Raw genomic sequence first — 17291 nt, forward strand, 5'->3', positions numbered from 1 at the left:
GCTACGCTTGCCTTCTCTTGGAATCCACTCCGTTACCCTTAAGGACCAGTGGTTATCTTGTCTTCGCATTACATGCCATGCACAAGCCCATTTCTTCCTCTTGATTTAAACTAGGATGTCATTGACCCGCGTTTGTTCTCTCACCCACTCCGCCCGCTTCCGATCTCTTAATGTTACACCTAACATTTTTCTTTCCATAGCTCGCTGCGTTGTCCTTAACTTAAACTGAACCCTCTTTGTTAGCCTCCACGTTTTTGCCCCATAGGTGAGTACCAGTAAGATACAGCTGTTGTATACTTTTCTCTTGAGGGATATTGGTAAACTGCCATTCATGATCTGAGAGAACCCGCCATATGCGCTCCACCCCATTCTTATTCTTCTAGTTATTTCCCTCTCATGATCCGGATCAGCTGTCACTACCTGCCCTAAACAGACATTCTCTTACTACCTCCAGCATCGCGCCATCAATTGCGAACTCCTGTTTTCTTGCTAGACTGTTGAATATTACTTTGGTTTTCTGCATGTTAATTTTTAGCCCCACCGTTCTGCTCTGCCTCGTACCACAGTACGCTTGGATTCTTAAGCTGAGGAATAAAAGGCTTCATCATGCACGACTTATCTGCGTGGTATTTGTCTCCTTCATTGCGGTCTCGGCGTAAAGAACAAGGTTAAGTTGCTTCGGTCTCCAAATTTTATTGCATGGCCTAAAGGGCATTTTTACCAATGGTAATGTCTTTCTCCTTTCCACTGGCAGCTGAGTAAACAAAACACTTACTGCCATTGTAAGTATAAATGAGGCAAGCTGGAAGCGAAAACGAAGGAAAAACAGGATCAAAATTTTGTTGCACATAGCGCATAAAATATACCTGCCCATCCTCCCTCCCCACTGTCTTCGCCACCCCGTCCATTCGGTGACAAGATGGTAAACACAGAGGGCACCCGGTGATGAAGGGTTCGCTAGGAACCGGCTGGCGGCGGGGCCGCTGAACCTGCAGGCTGCTCGGCGGTGGAGCCGGCTGCCTTGGCCGGCTCGGAGCCTTTCCTTTTGGCAGCACCAGCCGGGGGCTCCGGTTCCTCCTCTGACGGATGGGGAGTTTCAGGCTGCGGAACAAGGGGCGTGAAGTTCACAATGACAGTGTGAGCACAGATGCCATGCCACGTGCAAAATTCGTGAGATTTTGTGCTTCCAAGCCACGGCTGTGGCAGCAGAGTTGCGCCGGTGCGCCGACGTGAACAAAGGTATGCCCTTGGCCCTTAGGGTTCATTTCAACACGCGCAATTCAGTCAGGAGAAAGCTGTAACCCGCTGATTCAGGTATTTGTGAAATGCGTCGGTTCTCTCCAGCAACTGAAGTAGGACAGCCTGCATTTACTACGGACCAGAGATTGAGCTCGTACAATGTCATGTATGACGACTGTCATCGAATTAGTGCTGTTACACGCTTTGACCCTTGAGATAAGACGAACGCCGTGACGAAGGTACACGTGGCAAGACTTTTGCGCGTTATACAGAAACGAGGGCGCTGGCTTGACTGCCCTCCTCTCCTGCTAGTAATGCGTATTTCGTGCCCTTCCTCCAGGGTATCCCACCTGGCTGTGTGCGGTCATTGTTCCAAATTCGCCTTACTCAGCGCCTGCTTAAATCAGCCTTGAAGGAGAGCGAGTGAAACTTGCCTTCAAACCGTACCAGATGTCGTGCAACTCGCCGCGATGGCGGGCAAGAAGCAGCGTGGGCATTAGCGTTGCGGGAACCAGGTAGAGTAGGGCAGGTTGGGCGGTGTTCATCAGGTATAGGGCGAAGAAAGTGAACACCAGGCCGGCGCCATAGCCTGCCGAGGCCAGACATGGAAACATTAAAAGAGCTGCAGAACAAGGGCGCATTCCGAAGGAGGATGCCCCACGTCATATAAGCAGGTGACTCCCCGCCGAGAGCCGTATATCTCCCAGCCGAGCCCACTACGTCTGTTTACCGCCCTTACACTCTGAATAAAGATTCTCATTAGGCCACTGCTGCAATTTGCAGTAGTAAAGGTACCTTCCTAGTCAGGAGCATTTTAATAGGTTTGCAATTTGGAACCCTAATCAAAGCTATGAGGCTCCCAGCCGATCTGTCCTTTCTCGCTATCGCTCATATCGGTACTTCCCCTGCCTATCAATTATTCGTCCCTTTCATTTGTGTCGGCCGCAACTCTGGTGCGCAAGTAAGTGGATAGTAATTGACGTGACCTGCACCATCTTTTAATCAACCACTACTAACACTACCTTCCCAAGGAATCCTCTTTTATCTAGCTCTCGCTATTCTCCCCCTAAAGTCTACTGAGATGCGAAATACTTAGCATGGGAAAGGTTACTGACAAACTAAAAAATATATAATATGCGAAAAAAAAGAAAAAGTTTTCAAAGTGCGCAGACGGACTCCTTTCAATTTGTTGTGGCAGGTGACGGTCCTTTGGTTCAGCCCAGAGAGCAGTTTAAGATGATTTTTATGCTATGAAGAGGTTGAGAATAAGTTTGAATTAATGTGGTTGCGTTCAGAAATATTACAGAAGAAGCTTTATAGCTCACGTAGGGTGCTTACAGTTGATCTAGTTTTTTGTTGCCTCTAGGCTAACCAGTGTTTCGAAGACGTTCTTTTTCAAACTAATCTATTCAGTGATAACGTGCGTCCAGCAAGCACACCTACCGATCACTGTCACCGTGTAGTACAACCGGCGTTGAGTTGCGATCATGTCGAAGCTGTGTACGTAGGCCACGAGGAACCCTGTGGGCGCCGATTCGAGATAAAAAAAAAATAACGAACGTCATAAACAATACAGGGCCTAGAAGGAACCGCGATAAAGTACAGTAATCGAGACCATGCTTGTCGAGCGTAAGACCAAAGAATATCAGCCGCCACGGGCAACCACTAAGGCACGGTCGTGCAGACAACTGGTGGCACTTTGGGATATTTGGTGTTAAACAGAGAAGAGATACAGCGAGTTTCTCACTGTGTCCTGTCTCTCCCCCTTCGCTGTATCTCTTCGTTAAGTGTAGAGCAGCCGGCGATGTTGAGAGCGCGCCAGATTTATTGACAGGAGCGTTTAAATGAAGAGCGCGCCTGAGGCGACTATGGATACGGTGGTTAAGATTAAACAGCTCAGCACTTCTAGCTCTGACTGCAGTTCCTGAGCGTGGCGAAGTTGCAACAGGAGCTTCCAAGCTTTTCTCACGTATACGCTGAAGAAAATGCGCCAATAATCTTGGTATCAAGTGAATTTGTGTTCAACAATATCCTTAGTTGCTATTGCATTTAACCAAATGCACCTCATAATCGGCCCTTTGTTAGCGTCTGCCGTAAAGAGGTGATCTTTTCTCCTTCATTGGAGCACAAAGTCCACACATCGGCACTGTTGCTTTCGAGATTTGAGTCATATGCACAAAGGACGATATACTTTTTTTAGCAACAACGACAGTCGGCACTGTCTAATGTTTCGGGATTTTAGTGACAACATCTTTGAGTCATCCTGGCAACATTTATTTCATGGCTCTGTCCTCTTAGCCTTGTCTCCCACATTGAAATTGAACGAAATTTAGAACGAGTGTTCGACGACAAATTATATGACACCTACTGCCTTTTATTTCCATGGTGAAAAGTGAGGTTGCGCGAATAGTCGAAATTTTCTAATAGCGCATCAAATATCATTTTATTCGATCCTAATAAGGCACATCGTAAATTGTTGCGACGTCGGTTTTAGCGCAGGAGGGTTCAGCGCCGTGACGCGGTAAATTCCTGCCGCGGCATTAAAATGCTCACACATGTGGCCTTCAAGATTGGGCGACCCGATAGGGTTCAGCAAGCTTCAAGCAGATAGTGTTTATGCCCGATATCGAAGTTCATGGCTCAAACACTTGTCCCTCTCATCAACAGAGATTTGGGAAGAGTTTGTTCGCTGTCGTCAAAAGTAGCAAATGGTGATTTTCCTGTCTGCATGGCATGACATTCATAGATAGCGGTGTAGTACATCAGAATACAGCCAAGACGTGCTAACTAGCAGGCTGGTTAACTAATACTGACTAGTTAACTTTTTTAACTACTGTTACGCTCCTTAAATTGAGAGGCGTGTAGCCCACGATAAGTAATATCGATATCAGTGTTTAGAATTTAGAAAGCGTGGTTACCCTCGGTGGTGCGGCCCATTAAATATTGGCTACAGCTCGTCACAATACATGCGCTTTTTAGAAGCTTGCAGATAAAGCAACCTCTCCAATGCACGTAACTTGTCGAGCTAGCCAAAATAATTTGGGCCACAGCGCGGAGGGTAACTGCGTTTTCGAAATTCTAAAAACCTGATATCGATAATGCTTAAGTTGGGCTACACGTTTCTCAATATTTAAAGAACGTAAAGTAATACTTAAAAAAAGTTGACTATTCAATATTAGTTAAGCAGCCTGTTAGTTAGCACGTCTTAGCTGTTTTCTGATGGACAACGCCGCTGACAATGCAGTGCCGAAAAAGCGCTCTTCTAACCCAACTCGACGTACGCAGCACTTTTACAACGCGTAGGAAACTTTTCCGTCGTTGCAGCAAAGCGATAGCTACATCAAAATTTTAAGGCGGAAGCCTTTAATGTCTCATCGTTGTAAGCAGCAGTTGTCGACAGAAAATGTCACGCTTTTCAATTGGTGGAAACGGTCGTGACGTCACAGTGCGCGAATTTCAAACCGGGCCAATTGTACTTTGGCTAGTAACCATGCACCCAATTGAAGGGATCGTATAGTGATGCTCCAAGTAAGTGGGACTGAGCTTAGTTAATTGCTTAATTACCCAATTAGCCTAATTACCTTTACTAGTCAGGCCATATAAATAAATAAAACCGATTAAGAAATTGGTCGAGCTCAGGAATCGAACCCCGGTCTTCGGCGTGAGAGACGAGCATGCTACCCACTCCGCCATGCCTGCTCGATGGTTTGGAATGAACAAAGGCGCGTCTAGTGAATACGGTGTCTTCACTCACTCTCATCCTCCTCCATTCCCTTCCGGCGAGGTTTAGGTGTCCACCGACAAATGAGAGACAGATACATTTCCTTTCCTCAAAAACCAATTTACTGGCGAGCGAGGCGTAGAACCGAATGGGCGATGGCGTTCTATGGACTCCTTGGCAGCGTTGCAAGACGCCGTCGCGTTCCACTCTTAGGGGCATCAGTGACCACATTTTAGGTCAAAAAAGCGCCCCCCTGAATTTTGTGAGACAGTTACTGCGTAATTTCCTTTCCTCAAATACAATTTTCATTTTCTTCATTACGGCCCCTCTTTCTCTTTCTTCTTTCACTCCCACTTCCTCCCTTCCTCTACGGTGCGGTTCAGGTGTCCACCGAGATGACAGAGAATTACTGCGCCATTTCCTTTCCTCAAAAAGCGTTGCGTTCAAAGGGCAAGGCATCGCGCTGAACGGGTGGTGTTCCGTGGACTCCCTGGCAGCGCTACAACGCGCTGTCGCGTTCCACTCCTAAAGGCGAAGCTTAAGCCTAACTAATTAGCAGTTAATTAGTATTCAGGCATTAATCAGTAATTAACCATTAATTAGTGATCTGTCATCACATAGTAATTAGTACTCAATTATATGTGACGCCACCGGTGCCACAGAAACAGCGAAGGTGGTGCGGAAAACGCTTCCGCCTCTACCCACTTTAGACAGTCAAAGTGCCCCCTGAATTTTTGCGAGGACATTTTGGCAACTAAAGTGTTGAGAGGCGAAAGCCGAGGACACTATGCCGTCACGACTTCCGGTGGATGTGACATCACACCGTTCCCGTGGCTACATCGATACCCAAATTATACATCTTTCCGGGATCTTAAGTGTTAATTCCGCTTAATTACACACTTTTTCATCTAATTTGACACAAATACAAAGTTTTTCCGACCATTTTGTGAGAATTTTTCCTGCGCCGTGACGACTTCCGGTGAATGTGACGTCACACCGTTCTCATGGCTACATCGACGTCCGCACTATTTCGACGCAATGTCGACATTATTGCCTATAATTAATTAACCTATATATATACAGTCATCAAACTTGGCTTCTAGGCTCATTTTCTCCTCTTCTATCTAAAGCAACCACTGGTTTTCTTCTATCTTTTTTAGTCCCCGAGTTGAACGCGTGTGACACGCTTTTTTAACAGATGGACGACAAAAGGCTCTCGCCTTAAAAAGGGAAGGCAACGAGAGACACTTCTCGCGCACCGGGAATGAGGATGTCTCCCAGCCCGAGGATAGAGTACTCTCCGAAGCAAACCGCGAGGTCCTTGTTGCCCATCCTGGGCACTCGCATCACCATCGGGATCTGCTCTTCGGTGCCGCCGCCTCTGGCCACTTGCACCATGATGCTGTCTCCTCTCTGCAGCGTGGCCGCATGTTTCAGCCGTTTAGCCGGAGGCAGAACTTACATTCATCCCTTGCATTTTTTATTCCAGAATAAAGACCCTATAAATGAATCGCCACAGTTGAGCAAGAGCATCTACTTAAACTGAAATATACGACCACTTCCTTAATTTTAACCATAACAACAACAAAAAAAGAAATGCCCGAGGCATAACGTATCCCTTTACCGATCCTGGAAGCGCTTTTACCCAGAAATTCTGGACAAAAGCGTTTTTGAGCGGGAAACCTTTTATGAACGCAATTTTTTTTAATATAATGTAAGATTTCACTATAATAATCAATCTATCCGCAGATCACCCAGCGGCAGCCTTGAATTTTTTTTTCTATTAACGTTTTTGCTATCGTCGAAACCGTTCCTCATTGGTTTTATATGGCAACCTTAACTGCTCGATGCGATCGATGGAAATACTATAAAAGAAATATTTTGCCACATATCGGAAGAATATTTCTATAGCAGTACCTTACAAGTATTCAATTTTCGAAATTTTTGTCCGGAATTGTTGGACATGGGACACTTAATGGGCTCTTTCCTAAAGTAAAGACTATGAGATATTTGTATTCGTCATTTATATTAACGGAAACCTCTATGAGGTGCAAAATCCTCATATATTATGCCAGTCTTCGGTGCTATTTTATGTGTGCGTGCATGCGCACATGCGATGGAAAGTTCTAGAACATGACTGTGTCGAGTATACTCTGACAACCGTGAGCAGTAAAGTAGCCACGATACACCTGTTATAGCACTAACAAAAGTGGGCGGCACGCCGGTAGATTGCACTACATAGACAATGGTTAAAGGAAAGCAACAGGTGTTTATTTTGCGACCTGAAAAATTTCTCACAAGCCTCGCCTTCTTAAATTTCTCCTTGACCTTCGATAATGAGGACTGGTCGACGGGCTGGACGGTTCATGTGCACAAGACAGTGCTCAAGAAACATAAGGGGAGAGTCGGCTGAGGCATGGGGCTCTTAACGCGTAGTTATTCTACCTGCCGTTACGTCGCTCAGAGAAAATCGGAAAAAAAATTATCTCTGCCTAACCACCCGCTTCTTCGGGCTCAAACTGAGCGCAGAGGTGGAATTTGGCGGTCAGATTTTTTTATAGTAGGTTTGGGCGACGTACTTGCATGATTCTATCAATATTAATTTGAAATTTCCACTGTATGCGGCGACGGCGAGCCAAAATAACACGCTTTTGCAGAGAGCAGGGCTTATCAAACGCTGCGGTGTAGCTCACCCCTGAAGACTTGGCGAAACTGTTAGTCTCGTTGTGAGGATTCGATGCCTGCAGGAACGCACAAATAAGACCGAAAACATGAATATCAGTGAATCATGTTTACAGCACACCTATTACCAAGAATTGATTGGAAGAACACGAAATTTTTATTATTTGATAACACAAGAGGGAAAATCGCTCTTTAAGCATTGTTTTCCATTTTGCAGTAAAACAAACTTGCGTGTTTTTATAATTTACACCGCATTTTATTCGGCTGTATTCCCCCCTCCATATTTTGTAATAGGGGTAAAATACCCTTAAAGGTCCTCAACTGCGAGGACCTTTAAGGATATTTTGAGCGCCAACCAAATAAATTCACTCTACACTGAAAAAGACGACGACGTAAGGAAGCACGCTCAACTCCGATGATTGCGCATCTCGCATATGTCAAAAGAACCAAACCAACCTATTAGAAAAATTGCTTGACCACTATATAAGTTCTAGTTTTAGCCTACAAGGCAGCTTGACGGCGCATAATACAACTAAATAACAGATTGCTTTCGAAACCTCTAATGGAATAAAGCTTCGGATTTTTTATTTTTATTTTTGTTTAGGCCTGCTGAAGCGGCACCATGTTTGAAATAATACAATCATTGATACCTTTTAAACTAGAGCATTTAAAAAAGCTCTAGGTTTTAAAAAAGCTAGAGCAGCGAGATTTTTTGTATCGTTTTCACGCTTGCACGCACTGTACTATTGGGAACAAAAGTGTCCAGGACGCTTGACAGGCTATCATGGCCTTTCATCAGTTGCCACAATTTCCAACGATGACGCTATTTCACTACCACACAACACAGCATGTGTGTCCGGCGTTTACCTTCTCCAATGTCGTCCCGAGGTGCCGGGGATAACAGAGCAGTCGCCTTCACTTGCCGCTGAGGCGTCGTGGACACGTCAGTCCCCAAGACGTTCATCCACAATTGTGCACATCATTCGCAATACAATAGTCTCTGTTACCCAGCACTCTCTGGTTCACGTATTCTGATTAGCTTTCTGACGTGTGAAATTACAAAGCGTAGCTAATGCGAAAAAAAAAAGCTGCAGCAAGAAGACGCAGTAATTATAAACTGCTAAAACTTATAGACCGCCTATATTTTTAAAAGTTTGCATATTAAGGTAGGCTTGATGATTCTAAATGCAAAGAGAAGGCACAACTTTAGTCGTATGAATAAACATGGCTTAAGTGCTTCTTTGCGTATGGGGTGCCCGTAAGCGAAGTCATACGTTTCGCTGCTCTTTCTACCCTGGCAAGGTTTATAGTGTTTAAGTATGCGCAGGAAAAATGTCCTTTGGCTCAAAGATGACTGAAAGCAACTCGAGTGCGGAATTATCTGCAACAACAAAGCGGGAAGCAGCAAAGCCGAGGTACGGTGCGAGATATGAGTGCGATGCTGCACCTGACGTAGTACAAAGGTCTAAGTTAGGCGCACTTACGGGGATGATCAGTGGTGTGACGAAGACGAAGAAGATGTCGTAAAAAAAGAGCAAGACCAGCAGAGTGGCGATGACCTGCAAGGTAGATATCACCGCACGATTCATCGCATCAGAACGAGGAGCGACCATCGCCCGCGCGGCTTCACAACATGAGCATATTTAACAGGCGGGAGTGTGAAAAAAAATCCCATGTGACTATTGCACCTGAAATTCGACTTTTCTGTACAACTAAAAGTCCATCAGTACCAAAAAATTACCCTGTGTAATTATTGCTAGAATGTCGTTTATGACTTCGGCGTGCTTAAGTGTCGCAGAGTTACTGGAGGAGAAATTCGAGAGGCCCGTGTACTGTGCGATGTCAGTGCACGTTAAAGAACCCCAGGTGGTCGAAATTTCCGGAGCCCTCCACTACGGCGTCCCTCATAGCCTCAGCCGCTTTGGGACGTTAAACCCCATAAACCAACCAACCAGTTACAAAGCTTGTTGTCATATTACACAATATACATTTCTGCGCAGGTATGCCCGTCTATATCTGAAGTGATAAACTTGTCAACGATCTAAGACTGCCAGAACCTACACCTTGGCCGTGCATTTGTTATAAGTGTCCCAGCTAAATGCAACCAATTTTTTTTTCACTGTTATGTTTTTTTAATGTTTTGGACTTTAACGTCCCAAAGCGGTCCAGGATGTGAGGGACGCCGTAGGGGAGGGCTTCCGATAATTTTGTCCTCCTGGGGTTCTTAACGTGCATCGACATCGCACAGTACGCGGGTCTCTAAAATTTCGCTTCCATCGAAATGCGACCGCCATGGCTGAGATCGAGCCCGCCTCTTTCGCTTCAGCAGCCGAGCGTCGTAACCACTGAGCCACCACGGCAGCTGTGACCAAGTTTCAAAAAAGCAAGTAATGCTCTAGGCAGTGAAGCCAACTTAGCGGCTTAATCAGCGACATTTTTTTCGGTCCGCGAATATAATTGGGTAAGATTGAGTAGCTAGCTTTTATATATTAGCTTTGGGAAAAATCTTGAATTGTGGGTCACCTTGGATGACAGCCGGCTGAAGTATTACGTTTACGTAGTTTTTCTTTTTTTTTTTTTGCCAGCCCTAGAAGAGAGCGCGTGCCTATCTCATGTATTCTACGGGCACCGCTAGGGCAAAGTCCTAAAGAGCTAAAGATTCATCACTGCAAGTAGTCGATTTTGAATTTCAAATGCTCCGTCATTCGTCGGCGTGAGGCCCCGGTCCGCCAGTGCTGCATGTACTTGGAACTCGTTTATGCGAGTGGCATCATGAACGCGTTTTTTCCCTCTGTTATGACCAGCGTGACGTCATCCCCCTGACCTACGCAAAATGAAATGGAATCTTATATCACACAGCCCCCGTTAAGCCAAAGCACGTACTCTCATTAAAAGTGGTAATAAAGAAGAAATAGAAAGAGACTGAAAGGTACAGCAAAGCTTTCGCTTTTGAGAGCGCTGAACTGTCTTCGTGTATTATTTAAAATTTACGAATATCGTACAGCTTCAAGCTAAACTTGCCGGTTTCATATGAAACCTCAGAAAAACTCAGGCGAACCAAACTTGACAAGCTTTCCTTTTCTACCTGCAATAACGCGTAAGTGTAGCTTTTCGTTGAACTCTATTTTGTTAATCTTTTGTGGCTGATGTCTGTAGTGTATTAAGGTTGTAGGCTAAAAAAATGGCAAGGCTTTAACGTAGTTAAACCGCGTAGGACGTGTGAAAGCACTTGAGGCAACACCGCTTCAAAGACAACCGCATGCAGGATCTTATCGTCAGCCGCTATCGGCAGCCGCACACGGGGAGGGGGTGCTGGTTCGGCGCGCTGACGGAGCAGCTGCTCAATGCCTCCGCCGCTGGCACTCCGTCAAAGGTGAAAGGGCGAGGCTTCACACATACCTCGGGTTTTTCAGCTTTACTTGTAAGTAGTGCTTTCGCACTAAAAAACTGATAGGACGGTTACCACCGCGTAAGGCTAGATTCAGTGAACGGCCGACAGCTGTTGAGGTGTTTTATAGCGCAGCTCTTAGGCGCCTGTTCCTGCGTTCCGCGTCGTGGTCGTCGGCTTCGGGGTAGTAGGCGTAACGTGCTACACAGGTGGCGTTTGTAGGCGTGTGACAGGTGGCGTGTTGGCAGGTAGCAGCAGAGCGAAACGCCACTTGCCACGGTGACAGCAGAAGAATGAACATATAGAAGGTGGCTGCCACGGGAAGATATAGTGAGTTAAAGAATTTGAAAGCGGCATGCATATATGTATAGTTATTGAGCGCTCTTTTAGTTTCCCAACATACCCATTCTTTGATTAGTGTTGAATTCCAGTTCGCCGTTCCAGGCGCGTCTCTCCTCGTGCGGCGCCGCAGACGGACCGTCCTACGTCCCTTCGCTCTCGCCATACTCGCCATCCTTCCACGCTAACCACTCTTCGGGTGGTTACCGTGGCAGCCACCCTACGGTTGCTCATTCCTCGCACTTGTCATAGCTTCCTCCTTCAACGTTAACTCTTTTCTTTCCTCCTTGCTCCACGGTAACTAGCGTCGGAGTGGTTCCCGTGGAAATCACCGTCTGTTTGCGCCTTCTTATGCTCTCGCCATACCGTCCTTCTTTCACGGTTACTAACTTCCGGTTGGGGATTCCGCCGCTGTGGCAATACAGGTGTCCTTCCATGGTAGAAAATCCCCCAGTGGTTCTCATGGCAACGCGCCCAACGGTTATGCCGAGTACTACCACTACAACTACTCTTACATCGACGCCCCGCCGCGGTGGCTCAGTGGTTACGGCGCTCGGCTGCTGGCCCAAAAGAAACGAGTTCGATCCCAGCCGCGGCGGTAGAATTTCGATGGAGGCGAAATTCTAGAGGCCCGTGTACTGTGCGATGTCCGTGCACGTTAAAGAACCCCAGGTGGTCGAAATTTACGGAGCTCTTCACTACGGCGTCCATCATAGCCTGAGTCGCTTTGGGACGTTAAACCCCAATAAACCAATCTTACATCGACGCAAAGTACAGGAACGGGCGGTAAAGAGCTGTTGCTGCTAAAACAACTGTTCAACGTGTGCCATTGAACGTGCACAGCGTTCACTCACACAATTCTAATCTATACAGATATCAGGGTAAAACTGCGCCTCTGAGACGAGGTGGTTGCATCACCATAAGGTTCGGCATTCGCAGTGTCTTGATCATGTAGACGCAGAATATGATTCCCAGGGAGTCCTGTAGCAGCCAGGATTTGGGGTGGTGCCTGATTACAACGAACGAGAAGGCCACGCCGACGGACAGCACGATCAGGCACACCTGGCGCACCTCGAGCGCAACGTTGAAGCAGGGCAGAACGAATCTGGGCACCCTTTGAGGAGGACCAGGAAATGCAGGACAGTTAGACACAACCTGAATGTTCAGAACTTTTCGATAAACGACAAGATCTTTTTTTACCAACACTGGAGGGCAGTTAAGTCGTTAACGAGTAGGAAGCACAAATCAAAGTAGTCGCAGCGCAAGCAACAAGCTTATAGCCATTGTTGTCTTCTCAGAATGTCCAATTTATATTTGTTCGGCATGTGGCACTGCGGTAAAACGAATTATGTACGTACTTTGCAGAGCCGACAGGTAGCTTGTGCACCAGGGGCTCCAGCACGCCGATGAGAGCGACGGACGATGCGAGCACAAACATCCCAATAATGACATATACTGTAAGGGAAGCAAATAGGGAATTGCGATAATGTGCAGACATCAAGTTTCATGACAGCGCCAAACACACGAGCTCAGCGCATTGCTTGGACAAGAGTGGAGACCGCTGAAACGATTTCATGCTAAAGGTGTCCCTCTTCACTGGAGCAGTGGATTCTTCATCGCAGCATTTGGGCTGCATGTTGACGTGGCAACAGTTTAAGCCGTTAAAGAACAACATTGAACGCACCAAAAGCCCGCCTACTGTGCGTTGTTTGTCTTTGTAATGTAACGAATAGCCTAAGTGAGCATCTTTCTGCTCATTGCGATCGAGGAGGATCCGCAAGAAAAGCTACAAGAGCACCAGCCTCCCAGCAACTAATGTGGATTCGCAATTGCTGTTCCGTTCCAGTATACTGTGCAGATTCCTTCCCTGATCCATTTCTCCTCTCTAATGAACTGTGGCGAAAACTATAAAAAGTTTCAAGACTAGCAATCAAAGTTATTCGTCGGCTCTGGTATAGATGGCGATAGTGAACAATAGCTCAGAGAAAAAAGAAATAAATCAGTAAGGGGCTCGTTACAACCCACAGGCACTTTTCCAAACCAACGAACGTACGGTTTCATATAATAACGTTACGATTAGTTAGCACTCTGAGCCCTATTGTTTCCATGACGTAAAGTAATTGGGCTAAACCGTGTCAATCAAACGCGAGCCGTCAGTCCTAGCCAGAAAGCTTTTCCAGTCAAGAGCTAGACTGGCAAAACTGCATTTACGTAAACGCGTCAAGAAATTTGACAGCGCAGCAGCGCTGGCCGACCGTTACTTTTAGTTCAAGGAGAAACATCGTAGAAAATCAGTGCCGCTTCTGAACTTCACTTTATGGTGAGTGGGTCATAACGATTTTGTTGCTTCATTTCTACTCTGTTCTCGCCGTTCGCCACGCCGACTGCAACGCACCGGGTATTTCCGGGGTGTTGCTTCGCTTCAGTCAAAGGCCGGAGGCGGAAACTATAAAAATAGGATAGAAGGTGGTCGGCAAAATATAACAGTTCGTTTCATTCAAATGTTTCCCTTTCTTATCATCCGCTGCGCCGACTTCTTGATCCTGGTAACTACTCTTGTGAGTCAGTGGTATGGACGACATTTCTTAAATCAGTGACTCAGGCGGAGCAGTTGCCGAGAGGCCGCTGTAAGGCTAATTCCGACTGTATATTCACGCCGCCGCCACCACCACTAACCATCACCACCACTCGGTGATAACGAGGGCGCAGCGGCGCCTAAGACAGTTATGAAGGGCGATGAATAAAATCGCAAGGAACCGTCATATTATCCAAGTCTAGGAATGATGGCATTAATCGTTTCAGCCCTGATCACAATATACCACTGAATACAAAGGCGTGCTCTGATATATGACTAATAGAAAAAAGCGCCACGGAGACTACGCCATGCTAAGAACTCGACAGCTACATGATGTGAATAGAGCATATGAAGTCAGTAATTACGCCCTCCCAGGACTTCCGAAATCTCACTGCTGCATCCTGTTGGCGGGCGGGTTAAACAACTAAAAAGAAAACAGCTCACCAAGGTACCGGATGAACAGGTACATGACGACAAGCGAGGAAGACATGAAAATAACGAAGATGAGAATGGCCATCGGTGTGATCTCAATGTCCACCACTTCTTCCAGGCTTGTGTCTCCGTGCTGCTTGTCAGCGTCACTTGCGCGCCTTCCAGCGGGAGCAGCGGGAGCAGCAGGGACTGCGGGAGCGACGGGAGCAGCCTGGCCCCGCGCCTCCTCCCGCGTCGGTGCGGGGGCGCGGGGCTCCATCTTTCTCGCTCGAACTACGTTGTAGCGATACCTGGGAAGGAGCAGGGATCGCTGACGCTCTTCAACCGCCCTTCATCCTCGGTGGTTAGCGATTAGTCGTGCGAGTAATTTTGGGTCAGCTAAAATAAACCGTCCCCTCTAAGCGGCCGTTTGCTTGTACAAGTGAACATGCAACACGTTGAACAGAGCGCCTTCAGGAAAGAGGACAACGCTGACGTGTATTTGGTTGCATGATCGGCAGCATTTCATAAAGAATCTTCTGGCGGGCTAGTTGGTGGTTTTCGTTCATGGTTAAACTGCGCGAAGAAAACACGGACAGAGAAAGAAAAAACAAGCATTTCAAAGCCTGAATTGCTCAGAGTGTGTGTCGGGTTTGCTCGCGTGACTTTCATCGCAATATCAATGCCGAAATGACAAGAGGGGCCTCGGGGACAAAACTGAACGGTCGATAAGATTAGGTGCGCCGATTTGAGTGCGTCTTGGTGTGGCCTTAACTGCGTGCATACTCCTCCTCACAATGTATCTTTAGATGTTTATGGTTGATGGGGGTTTAACGTCCCAAAGCGACTCAGGCTATGAGGGACGCCGTAGTGGAGGGCTGCGGAGATTGCGACCACCTGGGGTTCTTTAACGTGCACTGAAACCGCACAGTATACGGGCTTCTAGAATTTAGCCTCCATCGAAATCCGACCGCCAAAGTAGGGATCGAACCGGTGTCTTTCGGGTCAGCAGCCGAGTGCCATAACCTCTAAGCCACCGCGGCGGCATTTTTTTTACATGTGACTGCACAAAGCTTCATGATAGAAAAAAAACCCCACTAAAATTACGCTTTACACTCTCACACGCGAGGAGCTATTCTGATTACATGCGGTGAAATTTTACACTTAAGAATTTAACGAAATGGCGCGCGGAAAGGTGTGACTAGAACAGTGTAGTAGTGAATAGAGACCATGGATAGTGCAGGGAAAATAAGCTTGCCACACAAGATGCTCCATTTTTGGTTGGCGAGCTGTCGCCATGCACATAACACTGAATGCATGCAAGCTTGGCTTGCGAGAAAGTGCAGTTTGGGGGTAAGCCTGTGTATACCTACAGCTGGTAACTGACGGATCCCGCCCAGAAGGCTCCGGCTGCTACGCTGAAAGTGGCGATGAGCCAAGTGATTAATAGACTTGGGTCCATCTCATATTCCCTCGTGAAGAGGACGCTTGTCATGGGATCCCTGGGCACTACCTGTTTCTGATAAGAGAAAAACACAAGATGGGAATCAGCGTTGTTCATAAACAGTTTGGAAAACAAACGTGCTAAGAATAGAATCGAAGAAACTGTGCCACTACAAAGCTTTTTTTTTCTATCCTGCCTCGCCAATCTTGTTTATTAGTGCAGCAACCTCAAGCGATTATCATTTACTGTTTCACACAGAAAATATCTCGCATGCAACGTGTGTCCTCTCGGCGTTGGGAGCTTGCTGCAAAGCATTGCGGTAAACAAGCGTTAAGTGTTCGGCAATGTTCGCTGTGGTTCACGCGGGTGATCAGGAACTGAAGCTTGAGCGAGTCCGTAATCCATTGAGAAATACAGCGTGATTTGAAACCGAGACGAATGAAGAGAAGCGAGGACGAGCACTGGTCGTCCTCGTCTGCCTTCCTTCGTCCCTGTGTCAAATCGCGCCGCATTTCTCAATGATCAGGAACGCTCCGTGCCATCCATTAACAAAGCCGTGTCCTGAGCCGCGGAATTCTTTTTGGTCGGCCGATCGCCGGCTGCGACTATCACTCGTGCTGCGGCCGTGGTCGTCCTTTATTTGCTGGCGTAAAAGGTCATAGTTGTAATATTTTTTTTGGCCGGATCAGCCATGGTACGAATGGACTCTCAGCGATGAAAAACAGGAATGATGAGAGAAGCGGACGTTAAGTACCAGGAAAGGCACTAATAATACAAAGCTGTGTTCACACAAGGCAAGCTCACAGACTCGTCTTTGGCTTCAGCCTCATGGTACTCGATTACGAGCATTGACCCCTGAACATTTACAGTCGCGGCCATATTACTAAGACGCAAGTTTCGGCGACAGAACTCCTGTCATGCGTTGCGGAGCGAGAATTAAGAGGTACTTTATACAAACGCCAAGAGATACTGCTATTGCTCTCGCGTATGAGCCTATGTTTCCTACGGAACACGTGAGAGAAGTTCGAATACTGAAGCGCGCTCCTTTTCACTACGGCTGCACCCGTACACAGGCTAACACAGGCGCGTTCTCGTTTGACCTCCATCGAATTGCAGAGCCACAGCAAGGTCGATACCTGCCCGGCGGGTTAACAACACTGAGCCCTCCGCGGCGGTGTCTCTACGGTGGTGCAGGGTAGCGGCGGCTCGGTCGGTCTGGCAGCACAGTTTTAAACTACAGAAAGGCGGACACCATTGTCGTGCTACGTCCTCCTCCTATCCTCTCTGGGCATTTCCGCACTCAGATATAGAGCATTCGCCTCTTGTGGAGCATGCGTTCGAATTAGACCGCCGCCGAGTAACCACCGCTGCCTCAGAAGCAACATGCACCCCCTCGCAGGCTACTCAGTATTTCCACGTGTTACACGTGTTACTTGTGTAAAGCTTCACTCGGTCTTCGAAACTAAACTGTTCAGACCCTTCAGCACCTCTC

At 47.1% G+C, this 17291-nt stretch overlaps 2 protein-coding genes across 2 annotated transcripts in view; both read right to left on the bottom strand.

The window, feature by feature from the left end:
* The window catches only part of LOC149339898 (signal peptide peptidase-like 2B), a 39989-nt gene extending 38872 nt beyond the window's left edge, over nt 1–1117 (bottom strand). Inside the window, exon 1 of the mRNA XM_089548580.1 lies at nt 867–1117. The gene's annotated coding sequence lies outside the window, so the exon portion shown is untranslated. The remainder of the gene's footprint in view (nt 1–866) is intronic.
* Nucleotides 958–14635, bottom strand: LOC149339899 (signal peptide peptidase-like 2B). The gene is made up of 9 exons (XM_089551017.1): nt 14389–14635; nt 12728–12824; nt 12288–12483; nt 9127–9201; nt 7654–7701; nt 6220–6373; nt 2683–2760; nt 1674–1828; nt 958–1101 (listed from the first exon to the last, which is right to left on the bottom strand). The coding sequence occupies exons 1-9, from the start codon at nt 14633–14635 to the stop codon at nt 958–960; spliced, it is 1194 nt and encodes a 397-aa protein (XP_089407143.1).
* Nucleotides 14636–17291: the final 2656 nt, after the last annotated feature.

Source organism: Amblyomma mixtum, chromosome 6, assembly GCF_055824585.1.
Source record: "Amblyomma mixtum isolate Tamu chromosome 6, ASM5582458v1, whole genome shotgun sequence".
In the NCBI taxonomy this organism is placed as follows: Eukaryota; Metazoa; Arthropoda; class Arachnida; order Ixodida; family Ixodidae; genus Amblyomma; species Amblyomma mixtum.